Source organism: Chrysemys picta, chromosome 6 (genome assembly GCF_011386835.1).
Source record: "Chrysemys picta bellii isolate R12L10 chromosome 6, ASM1138683v2, whole genome shotgun sequence".
Lineage (NCBI taxonomy): Eukaryota > Metazoa > Chordata > Testudines > Emydidae > Chrysemys > Chrysemys picta.
In genome coordinates this window covers 87,792,169-87,807,004 of record NC_088796.1, presented here as the reverse complement: position 1 = coordinate 87,807,004, position 14,836 = coordinate 87,792,169, and the positions used below count along the sequence as shown (strand labels likewise).

General features: G+C 38.4%; 1 protein-coding gene across 5 annotated transcripts in view; it reads right to left on the bottom strand.

Moving 5' to 3' along the window:
• Positions 1-14,836, bottom strand: part of FANCC (FA complementation group C) — a 127,570-nt gene that overhangs the window by 78,117 nt on the left and 34,617 nt on the right. For all 5 annotated transcript variants that reach the window (XR_010588867.1, XM_024101149.3, XM_042854563.2 and 2 more), the window contains one exon: positions 11,410-11,504. Coding sequence is in view for 4 of the 5 variants with exons in the window: in XM_024101149.3 (XP_023956917.1) it covers positions 11,410-11,504 (95 nt within the window). In the remaining variant the exon portion in view is untranslated. The remainder of the gene's footprint in view (positions 1-11,409; positions 11,505-14,836) is intronic.

Sequence of the window (14,836 nt, the reverse complement as noted above, 5' to 3'; positions counted from 1 at the left end):
AGATTAAAGGCAACCTGACACACTCTGCTAATCATTTTATTAACAAAAACACCTAACTACTCTGGGACAGTGGGTGGAACTTGGGTGACAGCTTGCTACTTTATTACCACTAATCTGATCCCTGGCAATAACCAAATTATTCTTGCTACAAGAATGATATATAAAAGTTATGTGTGAGTGTGTGTGTGTGTACATGCACACATGTGCATGTACATGTAATTAGTTAAAAAAGAGAGCCACCTACTGGCACTTAATATATAGCATCATTCATAAATTAGGTCGATAAAGTTGCTGTGGTAATGCACTGCATATGGCTTCCTCACCTGACAAGGTGTCAGAACTAAAAGCATGATGGCTTAGTTGTGTCTGATACTGCATATGGATTCAACTGCCTACAGCAAATAACCCAGCAATAGTGGAAAAGGTGACAGAACAAATTAAGCAGTGGGAACAACAAGCCAAATAGTCCTATGACATATGCACCAAAAATTCTCTTAAATACAAATAGGACAACCATTAAAAGTACAAGCAGCAGAATTGATACAGACAAGAGATGTAGGGTAGGGACATGGAGCTGTTCATTGCATATAAGGTCATACATCATACAATTATGATTTGTATTGCAGCTGGAGAAGGGGGAAGTTGGCTGTTATGTGCAAGGGAAACTGCAAAGCAACTGCACTGTAATTTACAAAATCTGTACTTAAGGCAAGTTTTTGGGGTTGTTGGTGGTAGTGGTCTAGATCTGTTTGCCTGACCTGTCCTTGCGATTGTAAGCAGTGATGGTCTTCTATTCTGTGCATGTACAATGCCTAATATGATGGAACTAGGCGCTAGGTAGAACCTTTAGGCACTTCCGGAAAATAATAAGAAGAATTAATCATCAACGTAACGAGTAGAAGCTTAAGTATAGCTCTACTGCTACAATAATTTCCTAAGAACAACCAAGGAACAATTATCATCACGGAAAGAAACAAATGAGTCCCACCACATGGATTCAGACCCAAGGAAAACTAGCAATAATTGTGAAATTAGTTCTCCTACTAGTGACACAGAATTGGCACAGATGATGCCAGAAAAATCTGCCAGCACAGAAAGCTCCTGAGAGCAAATATCAACAGAATGTAGGGACTCAAAATAATACCATGCAAATTGGAAGGCTAGTAAAGGTGTCTCATAATTTCAGATTATATAATTAATGGAAATTATTCCATTTCCATTATTGGGATGAGAGATGTTACCAGAATGCTATATAAAAGAGGTATATCTGTATACATGTAGATAATATAAAGAATGCCATCTATTTACATATAAGAATATGCAACATTGTTGATAAGTTAGTAGATATCTATCATTTGCTCACCAGTCAGCAATATAGCTGCTGACTTCCTGATTCCACCGCTTTACAATTTTCTTTTTCATATGTACTTAATATATTGTATTATGAGAAAAACAGAATATTAATCCCTCTCCTCTCAAAATAAACTTTTTCCACATAGAAACTGAAAAACAAATGGGGAAATATAATAAATACTGAGCAGTTTATTCTTTCTATTTTCATTTCCCAGCGGCACTATTTTGGACAATACATACATAGGGGAAGTGCCCTATATTTCTCCCAAGTGGCACTCTGTACTCTTTCTTTTATTATTTATTTGTATTACAGTAGGGAGCCTAACAGTCCCAGCCCCTTTGTGCTGTCACTGTACAAAAACAATAAAAAAAATTATCCTTGCACCAAAGAGTGCATAATCCAAGCATAATTTGAAACAGGTGGACATGAAATTTTGTTTCATCCATTACATCATTTTTTTTATACCTCTTCTTTCTTATTTTCTTCCTCAGCTGCTTTTTTCTACTAATCTCCCTGCTGGGGTTCCTACCATTATCATTCTTCATCCTCTCCTCTAATTTTTCTCTTCTACTATTTTCGCGGTACATTAATGTGCATGGTACATACTCATTTGTAAAGTCTCATCTGAACAAACTAGAAAATTTTAGGAACCACACTCTCTTGGATTGCAGAATTTCTTCACAAATTAAGGGAAGAAGACTAGTTTAGTGGCCTAAGCCTAAAATTCTAGAAATTTTAATTTTGCTGCACTCTCAGTTCGCTAAAAATGTGTATATCTTCTTATCTCTGAATACCGCTGATTTGACAGATTTGACTGGAACAAACACCTCTTGAAATGACAAATATACAGAAGACTGGTAAGGCAGAACTGGACAGTTCAAAATGCCAATTCACAAACAATGTAGGAACCAAAGAGGAAAAAGGACCCCCACAAAAATCAATGTACCCATTGTTGGAGGCAACTGAACCTCTCAGTGCAGGTGCAGTTGCTATGCAGAAATACATAGCTGAGGCTCTCTTTTTTTTGTCTATCATTCCAATGTGTGAGTTAATGCATCTTCACAGTGGTTTAATCAAAGACATCCTTGGTGAGATAAGAATAGCATGCATATTGAATTACAGTAAGCAAGTTCTCAAACATTATATAGAATGCTATTTGTCCATTGCATAAGCAAAGGCCTTAAAACTCATTTAACATAAGACTTTGGCTTGGGTGTGCTATCCAAGGTGAAAGGTCAGTGTTTCATTAACTGAGTCAATGCAATTACAATTGTAGTTTAATGAAAAAGTCAAGATGATCATAAAAAACCCAGGTCATCCGGAGAACATCACTAAAAATCTCAAACATCCTGTGCTTAATTGGCAGTAAATTTCTTGATTTGGCCTATTTGAATACTGGCAACCTGCTCCAAAACACTCTAATGCAAATCATAGCTACAATAGACAGAACTCCATCAAAGTAAGCTAAATAAACAAACATAACTTTGGGGTTACTACAAACAGGCTGGTGTATAGAACCCGGCTATCTTTCTTTCTTTCCTGGAAGGAAAACAGATTTTTCATTCTGGTGGTTTAAAATGTTTTTTATATTCACTCTAGTGAGTCAAAGTGGGCTATTACTGGGGTTAGGAGAGAAATACAGGACAGCAGAAAATCTTCAAGATTAGGTTTTAAACATTTAGGATTAAAAAGGCTTAGACCAGTGGTTCTCAAACATTTTCTAATGAAAAGTAGGACTGTGCAAAAAAATTCTTACTGCCATCAAAATTAGTGGTAAAACATGCTTATTTTGTTTATTGAACTCTCAAATCATTTTGCAAAATCACCTCGATGTTTTTTTGCTAGTTTGTTAAAAAATTAAGGAAGTCCCCATAGTCAGGAACTGCTATTTTCCTGCAAACATGGTACTATCTGCCAAAATAGTGGTGCTGTTCCCATTGTGTGATGTTATCATGTTTACAGTCCAAATTGGCACTCAGAAACATATTTTGAGTGCTGATGGTGTTCTCTGTTGTACAAAGGAAAGAGAGAGTCCCTTTCCAACAGAGAGTACATTCTAAACCCTTAATCTTGCAATCAGCAGATGCTTGCACTCAAAAAGGAGCCCTAATGACTTCAACACATGGAAGCCAAACTTATGCGCAGGTAAAGGATACACATTGCAGTATCAAGCCCTAAAACTGAAAGAATTGTACATGTTTGAGTTAGACAGCAGATAGACTGCCCAAATTCACATTTTTTCATGGGATTTTAGATGTTCCATAGATTTGTTTAGGAACTCTAAAATTCCTTGGACACAAACAAAATTACCTAAATCACAATTTTAACATTGAAATAGGAGTCTCAAAATTGGCAACTCACATAGTCCTCAGATAAAAACTGATATGGGATAACAAAGGTAACAGGAAAATGTTTCTGGGCTCTTTGGGACAACAAATATATTGGAGCCACACAGGTCAGAATGTATTAGTCCAGTGGTTTTCAACCTGTGGTCTGCAGACCCCTGGGGGTCCACAGACGATGCCTAAGATTTCCAAATGGGTTTGCACCTCCATTTGAAATATTTTAGGGGTCCGCAAGTGAAAATTTTTTGAAAATCCCTCTATTAGTAAGTTGCTACAGAAATATTATTTAAATCCTTTTATCAATGTAACACCTTTAAAGAATTATCGTTATTCAAGACACTACACTTACAAGGCAGTTAACAGAATGTGGCCTGTGTGTGTAGGTATCCAAAAGAACTGCGCATTTCCATAATAGGAAGCCCAGCTATATACAAGGTCATCAAAATTAAATCTTATTGTTGATAGGCATCCCTATACTTAGGTTTATTGTATCCATGATAATCATAAGGAAGCAAAGCATCAAGAGAAGGTATGTTGCACAAAGAAAAAAACAGGAAAGATTGATAAGATTTGTGAGCTATATTACCTATTTTTCTCGCACTGCTTTTTTCAACACAATGTATTCTTAATAAGTGCACACAGCTTTACTAAATAATACAACAAAAATTGATAACATGCTACTAATCCTTATGAATATAATAAAAAATCTGGTTTTACATTTATAAATCTAATTTATAAACCTCAATGGGAAATAAAAGCCTGCCTGGAGGAGTGAAGAGATTAACAATATGTCAGAGTATTACAAAACTGGTCTTTTGTTTCTGGAATACCAGGTCAAAACTAACCTGCAGCATGACTGAAAGGAACCTGGTGATTCTGCTTCAGTCAGACTGGACAGTAGCCCATATTACAACATAACCACACACTGCATGGCTCAGAAAACTCTCCTCAGAGCAGGCCAGATGTCAGCTAATGTGAAAACTAAATCATTTTCATTCTTAGAGAGGGGTTTCACCAAGTCATTTTGTAAGCTGACTTACAAAGTAAGAGATAAAATTGAGCAAAAGTCTGTAAGATCGGGGTTCTCAAACGTATTCGTAGTGCATCTTATTTTAGAGACTGTCTTATAAACACCTTCCCTCTTAGTTGTGATGTACAGTTCTCCTCGCCTCCCTGGAAGAATAACACAACATCCCTATGGCAAATGTGTATAGAAAAGTAACATTGAGAAAGTATTTGATGTATTTTTAGGGTTTATTTAATGAAATCTAGCAGCTGGAAATAAAGAAGATAACTAGCATCATGTGATCACTGAATGCCCTCAACTATTATTTTAGATGACTAAGCAGATATTAGTCATAGAATCATAGAATATCAGGGTTGAAAGGGACCTCAGGAGGTCATCTAGTCCAACCCCCTGCTCAAAGAAGGACCAATCCCCAACTAAATCATCCCAGCCAGGGCTTTATCAAGCCTGACTTTAAAAACCTCTAAGGAAGGAGATTCCACCACCTCTCTACGTAACCCATTCCAGCGCTTCACCACCCTCCTAGTGAAAACGTTTTTCCTAATATCCAACCTAAACCTCCCCCACTGCAACTTGAGACCATTACTCCTTGTTCAGTCATCTGGTACCATTGAGAACAGTCTAGATCCAACCTCTTTGGAACCCTCTTTCAGGTAGTTGAAAGCAGCTATCAAATCCCCCCTCATTCTTCTCTTCTGCAGACTAAACAATTCCAGTTCCCTCAGCCTCTCCTCATAAGTCATGTGCTCCAGCCCCCTAATCATTTCTGTTGCCCTCCGCTGGACTCTTTCCAATTTTTCCACATCCTTCTTGTAGTGTGGGGCCCAAAACTGGACACAGTATTCCAGATGAGGCCTCACCAATGTCGAATAGAGGGGAATAATCACGTCCCTCGATCTGCTGGCAATGCCCCTACTTATATAGCCCAAAATGCCGTTAGCCTTCTTGGTAACAAAGGCACACTGACTCATATCCAGCTTCTTGTCCACAGTAACCCCTAGGTCCTTTTCTGCAGAACTGCTGCCTAGTCACTCGGTCTCTAGTCTGTAGCAGTGCATGGGATTCTTCCATCCTAAGTGCAGGACTCTGCTCTTGTCCTTGTTGAACCTCATCAGATTTCTTTTGGCCCAATCCTCTAATTTGTCTAGGTCCCTCTGTATCCTATCCCTACCCTCCAGCGTATCTACCACTCCTCCCAGTTTAGTGTCATCTGCAAACTTACTGAGTCCACGCTATCCTCCAGATCACTAAAGGTGATATTTAAAGATGATCCTCCAGATCATATTTAAAGGTGACCTCCAGATCATATTTAAAGCTTAACAAAAATTCAGCAATTTAATATTCTATATCTATGGCTTGGTCTACACTACAGCATTAGGTTAACATAAGGCAGCTTATATCAACCTAATTACGTCAGTGTACACACTACAGCCTTGCTCCCACTGATGTAAGTGCCCTACAACACTGACATAATAACTCCACCTCCACAAGAGGCGTAGGGCTTATGTCAGTGTAATTAGGGTGGCGCAGTGTCCATGTGGACATTAGGGGTTACTTACATTGGCTGTTGATTGTCATTCTTGTCAATTTCATAGCTCCATGCTAGAGCCATGAAATTGACAAGAAAGCTGGGTGAATGAGGAGCTCCAGCTAGAAGCCAGCTAGGGTGACCAGATGAGGGAAAGAAAAAAATCAGGACACATGGGGGGTTGCAAAAAAAAAAAAAAAAAAGCTGAGTCAGTCCCTGCCGGCGGAGGAAAAAAAAAAAAAGCGCTGCCGGCAGATATCAGGACAATTTGCGTCCCAACCGAAGATCAGTCAGGACGCGGGACAGTCCTGATTTTATCGGGACGTCTGGTCACCCTACACCCAGCCGGGTTGCACCCACCAGACTTCTTGCTCTGCGCCCCAGTTCCTGGCTCCCCTCTCCCAGCTGGGCAGTCACCAAGGCTCTCAGCTCCCCCACTCATAGTGTATCACTCAGTGAACAGTGAACAAGATATATATATAGATAAAATTATCCATTCCCTCATCTTTATCAGCATGCTTTGATACACTTTCAAAGAAGTCAGTCTGTGCTGGTGAGTGCCTAAAATTAAAAGGGTAGTGGTTTCCAGCTTCTGATTTGAGTCACTAAGAATTTCAGTATAGATACAATTTGGTTTTGACATTTTACTGATTATTATATTATATTATATGTTCTCCAAGAAGCAATTTACACCTTTTGCTACTCAGCGCAAAAAAAACCCAGCAAGCAGAAAAAACATTCAGGCAATATTATTTTATAGAATTCAAAAACACATGAGACAAAGTTCAAAATTACAGTTCCCATAGCAAATATATTTCAGTCTTTTTTTTACATACTGTATGTATGTTTATATAGTTCTGTATCCTATTAGTATATAGTCTCAATGTGGACAAGATACCATTGCTATAGGAAACAACTTCTAATGCACTATATGTGGGTTCACGTGTCCAAAAAACCCAACTGCTTCAGAATTCTTTATTTTAAAAATGTTTTAATAAAAAACAATTTAAAAAATAAAAATATGCCAGCTGTCACAAGCAAACCTACAGTGACAAATTGGTTTTCACATGCAATTGAGTGTGAAAATGGCAAACTAACTAACTTCTGGTTCAAGTTTCCAAATGGGGAGTTATATGGTCCTAATTACATCACATTGATTGAAATTATGATACCATCTACAAAGGATGATGGTGGAATAAAACAATTTACCTTAACTAGATACCTTTAGGAAAAACAGTTTAGAACATTTTAAGATGAAAGTAAGTTGCACAGTAAAGAAACAGTGAGAGAAAAAGAATTTAATCATTGGGGAAAATACTTTGACCGTATCCTTTCAAGCATCAGTAGTAAGACTTGTAAAGTATCTTTTAATCTCAAATTTTGTCTGAGTCTGTGCACTATGCAACCTTACTCACTAATCCCACCCCCAAAATCATTTATTTCTATTTATCTTCCTCTCACCATCCCCAAATTCTAAGATATTAAATTTTAAATATTTTATAAATTTTAATTAACTTACAAGATGAATATGTAACAATTAGAATATCTCACCACCAGTCAAATTCATGCCTTCCATCCTCCCACACCCACTTCATTACCCTTTTGTGATCAACCCTTGCTATGCTATGTCTAATTTAGGGTCTGATCCAAAGCCCGTTAAAGTCAATGGAAAAGTACCATGTGTTACTGTGGGCCTCGGATCAGGAGCATAGACTGCAAACCTCCCAGAGCAGAGAATGTTCATTTTTAATTGTCTTTAAAAAACTATGAAGACAAATGGCACAGTGCAAATAAAGAAATAAAACCAAATAATAATAGATCACAACTAATCTCCTAGCTATAAAGTCACCTTTGGCTGATTTTACTTGATTCCTGACAACTTGCTAGGGTTGAAAATAAAATTAATGACTTGAAGCTACACATAAAGTAAATTCTCCTCTGTGCTGCAGTAAGGCTAATGGCAGGTGGAAGTAACAGCACAGGATCTTACAATAGCACTACGAACCTGATCCAAACTTCAATGGGCTTTGAATCAGGCCTCAAGAAATCAGGCCTGATGCTGTCAGGTGTGTACACTCATCTAAAAACAAAGTATGCAAGTGGATATGGTAGATAAAAGTCTCTAACCTTCCCTTAGCTGGCTAATAGGTATGTTACAATCTACAATAAGTGCTATGAAGCAGCATGAATTTTGCTCCTGGTCAGATCAGCAGTTAAGTGCATGCCACAGTATGCCTCCGTAGCTCATTATGGAGAATCTTGCCCAAATCAACAGGAGGACTTCTACAAAGACAGAATCTCTGCATCATTTTGTTGTGGTGTCTAGGTAAAGATTTAGCCCTTAGAAACTGTGAGAGTAAAGAGGATACAGAATGAATACACACTGATTTTTCCCCATCACAATCCATTTAAACACAGAGAACAGATTTGTTTCTTTTTGTCACAAAAAAATAAACTAATATCTTTTGCACAGGCAACCAAAACAGCAGGAAAAATGCACACTGGCATTGATACACTGTCATTTCTATGTACATTCAGTTTGTGTGGTTAAAATACATTTTCTTTCTTTATTTAGCCACTATTTTTTATCTTTTCATTGTTTTAAAAGAGAAGCTGCTCTGTACTAATACAATTGCTTAGTAAGATAACTGCGTTTGATTTGCATTTGAGGAATCAGTCTACACTACTGTCACACAGGTAGCTAAATCAAGGTAAGTTGTTTTATTCCTCCGTCTATTTCGTAGATTGTTTATTAACTTCAGGCAACAGTGAATATTTATTAAAGATGGCCTGCAGAATAGACTTGTGACCTTTTTGGGTTTTAAGGTGTACAAAGAAGGCCTGAAAAAAATTAATTCCTGCTTGTTTTTTTACATTAGAAACTCAGGTCTCATGTTACCAGGAAGACTCTGTAATGACTGGTGAACTTGTGAAAAGACGACATCCCAAGAGTCGAGAGAGTGAAAGATAAAATAAGAAGAGAAAGGATTTTTACTCAGACTGTTTTCAAATACTTTGGGCAGTTTTTTGTGTCTTTCGTCAACAGCTCTTTAACTTGAATATCTAATTAGCATTTGGGAAAAAGGATCTCTTTGTTAAAGATTCAACGCACTCACCAAGAGTTTCTCCAGCAAAATCAGGAAAGATGAGACTTAATAATCTGATATATTTAAGGTAAAATGTACGAATAAAGCCCGCTTTCCACCTCACTCCACATATTAAAAAAATTTACATTCTTTACACATCATAAAAACGCAAAGAAGGACACAAGCACATTTAAAAAAATAAGTCCTTTGCAGTGCATCTTTAACTAAAGCCACAGTAACTCTACAGCACAGTGAATCCCAAGCATATTGACCTTCAGGACAAGTTCTGAGGCCTATCAGTTTTTTCAGACTCTCAAGAAAGGAGTGGGATAAGCAGGGGGTTAGACCCTGAATTACTAAGGAGTTAATGATTTCACCTCAATTCCAGCAAATGTATATGCATATGAGTGACCTTACTGATGTAGGAAGTTATTCACCTGCATACATATTTGCAGTATCAGGCTCTTATTTTTTTAAGATTAGTAATATTTTACTGTAGAATCTAGAGATGGATACATATGAATTGAAATATATAATCAACAAATGAACTGCTTTGATAAACCTCAAAAATTCTGCAACATTAGCAAAGATTTCAGCTAATAGAACAGGGGTGGGCAAACTTTTTGGCCCAAGGGCCACTTCGGGGTTGCAAAACTGTATGGAGGGCCAGGTAGGGAAGGCTGTGCCTCCCCAAACAACCTGGCCCCCCTTCCCCTATCCAACCCCCTCCCACTTCCTTGTCCCCTGACCACCCCCTCCCAAGACCCCCCAACCCTAACCACCCCCCCAGGACCCAACCCCCTATCCAATCCCCCCTGCTCCCTGTCCCTTGACTGCCCCAACCCTTATCCACACCCCCACCCCGACAGGCACCCCAGGACTCCCACACCTATCCAACCCCCCCAGTTCCCCGTCCCCTGACCGCCGCCACCCGCCCCCCAGAACCGCTGCCCCATCCAAGTGCCCCCTGCTCCCTGTTCCCTGACTGCCCCCCGGGACTCCTTGCCCCTTATCCAATCCCCCGGCCCCCTTACCATGCCGCTCAGAGCAGCATGTCTGGCAGCCGTGCTGCCCAGCCGGAGCCAGACACACTGCTGTGCTGCCCTGCAGGAGCGCGTGGCAGTTTAGCTGTGGGGGAGGGGCCAGGGACTCACCGGCCGGGAGCTCAGGGGCCGGACAGGACAGTCCCACAGGCCAGATGAGGCCTGTGGGCCATAGTTTGCCCACCTCTGTAATAGATTATATCAGCTCAATTACTTATTATCCTGAAGGCCTACATATTTGAGACTCTTAACCATTCCATCAATATTTTTATCATCTCTTGTTTTGGGTGAAAGTCAGTCCAATGAAATTACACTAATCTAACTAGATGTGCTTTAAGTCCCCAATTTAGCAAATCACTTAAGCACATGCCTAACTTTAAGCACTCGTGCTTAAGGTTGTGCTTTTTTGGCTCAGGGAGTAAGTGCATAAAATGTGAACAACAGATGTGCCTACATTAACCCTGAATGGGGCATTAAAGTGGTTTAAGTATTCATTATTTCTTACAGCTCATTAAATATAAATCTGCACACAAGTATTTTCTTTCACTAACTGTCTCTAAAGAAAGTTTGGATACAATTAGCTTCTCCATAGGCAAGAGAGATTAAACAAAAACACAGCAACAGAAAAGACCTAAATTACAGAGCAAATATAAATTGTTTTCAAAACAATGGCATGTCTCCAGATTATTTTATTCTACCCTAATTGAAAGGTTCTCTTTTATAGCACTTTCTTCCTTTCTGATTTCTGGTCTTTGTTCCTGACTTGCAGTTACTAGATTTAGGGCTCCACTGTATAAAGGCCATTAAAACTACCCTAATTTGAGCACCGCATCTTTTTAACATTCAAAATGACAGGCTAGCACACATTATGTTATAATTAGAGTGGAACATATTTCAACACAACATGTATGTAGGTTGTCTTTGGAGCGGTTTCTGAAATTACACACTGTCTCTATGCTATAGCTGTAGCACCTTTAAATAATCAATTTAATTCAAAGCAGTCAAGGGGAGGATTCATTCGCTTACCAGTATCCAGCTGTTAGCCTTCAATTCCACAGGGTTCTGTGGTTCATTGCTGTACAGACAACATAAGCACCACATTAGAGTTTTCTGGCTCTCATCTGAAGAAACAAAAGCAAATAAGATACATTAAAAAAAATAAAGTAAAAATATAGACCAAACGTATACACAGCAATCTTCTATCCTTATTAAAATATCAAACCCAAGGCCCAAATGTCAATCTTAACTTTAAAGGCATCTATTCGATCAGATTCACATCACAACCTTAATATTATTCACATGTAGTTTTTGTGTGTTCATTTCCTTCAATAGTAATTTTAAAAAACATGTAAAAGCATAGAACACAATAAACTGCACAGATTATATTAAAAATATTGAAGCCTATACAGTATTCAGATCATCTTTAAAATCATGCATAGCATAGTAATTCTTTTAAAATAGTGATTACAGTTAATGTGCAGTAAGTGTTTAAATATCTTTGTATTTTTCTTTAACATCATTAGCCATAATTATAAGCCATTGCTAGACAAGATTTATTACTATTTTATCATAACCTTACCTATATATATATATATATATATATACACAAGTAAACAAACTTTATCCCTGCAAATTTCAATTATGGATTTGTAAAAGTAATTCATAACATGGGTGAAAATCTTGGGGCCCTGTAGATGGATGTATTAGACACCACATGCTGTGGCAATGTGACAGTTCTGCTGCACAGTGGAGCCAAGCCATATGGCGCATAGAAAGACTCTGCGAACTCCTGAACACTGCACCACCAAGCTCCATTGTGGCTTTCTCTTCAGGACCACAGAAGGGTAGATTGGTGAATGGATCAAAGGAAATGAATGGATATAGCCAGTAGGTCCATGTACTACACAGTTCTACTAGCCCATAACCCATATATGTGAGAAACAACAGGCCATCTCCGGTACTCCACCATACATTACAGAAGAGCCCCTGTCCATGTAAACACAGACAATTAGAAAGTTGGAGCTGAGGATTCTGATTCTAATGTCTTTTGAGCAAGTCTGTGTGCCTGCATAGCCAGTTTACTCAGGCTTGTGGACTCTTTCCCAAAATTTAGTTCTGAATAGGAGTATAATTATATATATTTAAAAATGTTTTAAATATTGCTCTTTAGCAGAGGCTAAGCTTATATCTCAAATTCCAGCCCAGAGTAAAATTTTATGGTTATACTGTAAACCTACAAAAACTGGGTTTAATAGTAGAGAAGCTCTTATACAACATTAGCTTACTAAGTGCTATTATTTTTAATAATAATATAAAACACTATTACTCAAAGGGTTTTAGGAATGGTGGGAGAAGAAATTATAGCATTAAAATGATCCCCTACAATGACTTTTGCTGTTCTCAATATACTTGTCATCCAGGATGTAATAAACAGTATCATTTAGAAGTACTTTGTTGGCAAAGCCTACAGACAAGAAATACAAGCTTCTTTAAGTAACTTCTGTATTTTCACCAGGTGATCAAAGATGTTACTATTGATTTAAACCAGTGTTCTTCAATAAATGTCCAACAAGCCTGTAGGCCATCACTGGCCTCCCACTGACTAACATCTCTGCAAAGAAATGGTTATCAAACACACATATTTAACTAACTACAGTTTTGTTGTTATGAACATTGGGATCTTTTTAATATACATTTTTATGAGCCTACATAATTTCCTAATTTGTTTAAGATCAATGTAAAAGAGGCATCTTGTGTACCATTCACTAGAAATTCTAAATGTCCTAATTCTGGTTTGTGCTTTCAATGTTCACTCAATACAGACAATTAGAATTCAGCTGTTTGCACACTTCGCATTTTAACAATTTTATCATCTTCAAAAGCACCATTTCAATGAAAAAAATTCCCAGTACGAAATTATTTAGGAGACAAATTAAACAAATAATTATTTCTTGTTCCAATCAACCCTATTACAGTCCTATACTTTTGGGAGTCAAAAATTTTAAATTTTATTAAAAACACTACTGTTACAATACATGTGATTAAAATTATCTCAAAATTGCTATATTTCTAATGCAAAACCAAAAATATTTAAGTAATAAGCAGTAAAGATGTTTTATACATACAAAAGAACACAAGTCCATACATCCTACAAAAAACAGAATCTAGTTCAACTATTTTCAACCCTGTCTCTGTCTTATCCCTGCTTATGCACACACATTTATATTTACACTATGCCATACAGAAGTTCTTAATAAAAATATGGAATTACATAATTCACACAATCAAAACTTTATTCAGGGAGAGGGAGAAGAAAAAGCAGAAGTGATGGGGCAAAAGATTACATTGTATTATAACTGTTTAATCAGGGACTCACAGACTATAAAGAACAGTTACTTACCCTACAGTAACTGTAGCTCTTCAAGATGTTATAGTCAGCGTGGATCAACTGTAGGTGGACATATGTCTCATGCATACGAGACTGGACTTTCTTGACTAGTAGTGTCCATTGGTGCCAGGCATGTGCTCTGTGCCTCCTTGTGCTCCAATATGAGGGCATGAAGGGGGGGAATGGCTGCATCCCTCCCTCAGTTCCCTTGCAATTCAAAACCTGTGTTGCTGAAGACTCCAAAAGCAGGAACAGAGGACAGGTTGTGGAATTCACACTGACTACATCATCTCAAAGAACCACAGTTACTGTAGGGTAGGTAACTATTCTTTCCTTGAGCATGTGTCAGTGAGGATCCCGCTCTAGATGATTGGCAAGTGTTCTCCTGAATCTGGCATAAAACCAGGCTACCATATCAAAGGCATAATGTTTAACAAAAGTGAGTGGGTTGCTTCTCATGACTTTCTTGCAGATCTCAGAGACTGGCACATTTCTGAAGCAGGCAGAAGATGCTGTCTGTACCCTCTCAGTGGGAGAGGCTCACCAGCCAGCTGACAGCCGGTGGAAATACACTGTATGACCCACTGTGAAAGTCTCTCAAACAAGATGGCTTGACCTTCTGACAAGCTGATATGGCTACAGAGAGGCAGGGGGAGAGAGCTTGAATGGCTTAGTCCTGTTGAGGTAGTAAAGCAAGGTCCTGGAAACATCCAAATACGAGGCGTCTTTTCTCTCAGCGAAGGGTGATGCTTCAGGAAGAAGAGTGGTAAGGTGACAGATGATTCAGGTGGAATTCTTATACCACTTTGGGGATGAACTTAGGAAAAGATCTCATTCACCAACCTATTCCTCTGAAAGGATGTATACAGTGGGCCTGTAATAATTGTCAAGGCTGATTCCCCACTCTGGCACTTTGAGTGCAGAAGGTGAGAGCCCACAAGGATTCTAAAAATTAATACTGGCCACTCCAGGCTTGTATTTAACTTCCAAGGTTACAGCTTTTCTCTGACCTTGGACGGGTAGATGCTGCAACCACCCAAGAGCAAAAACTCCTTTGAGAACTCA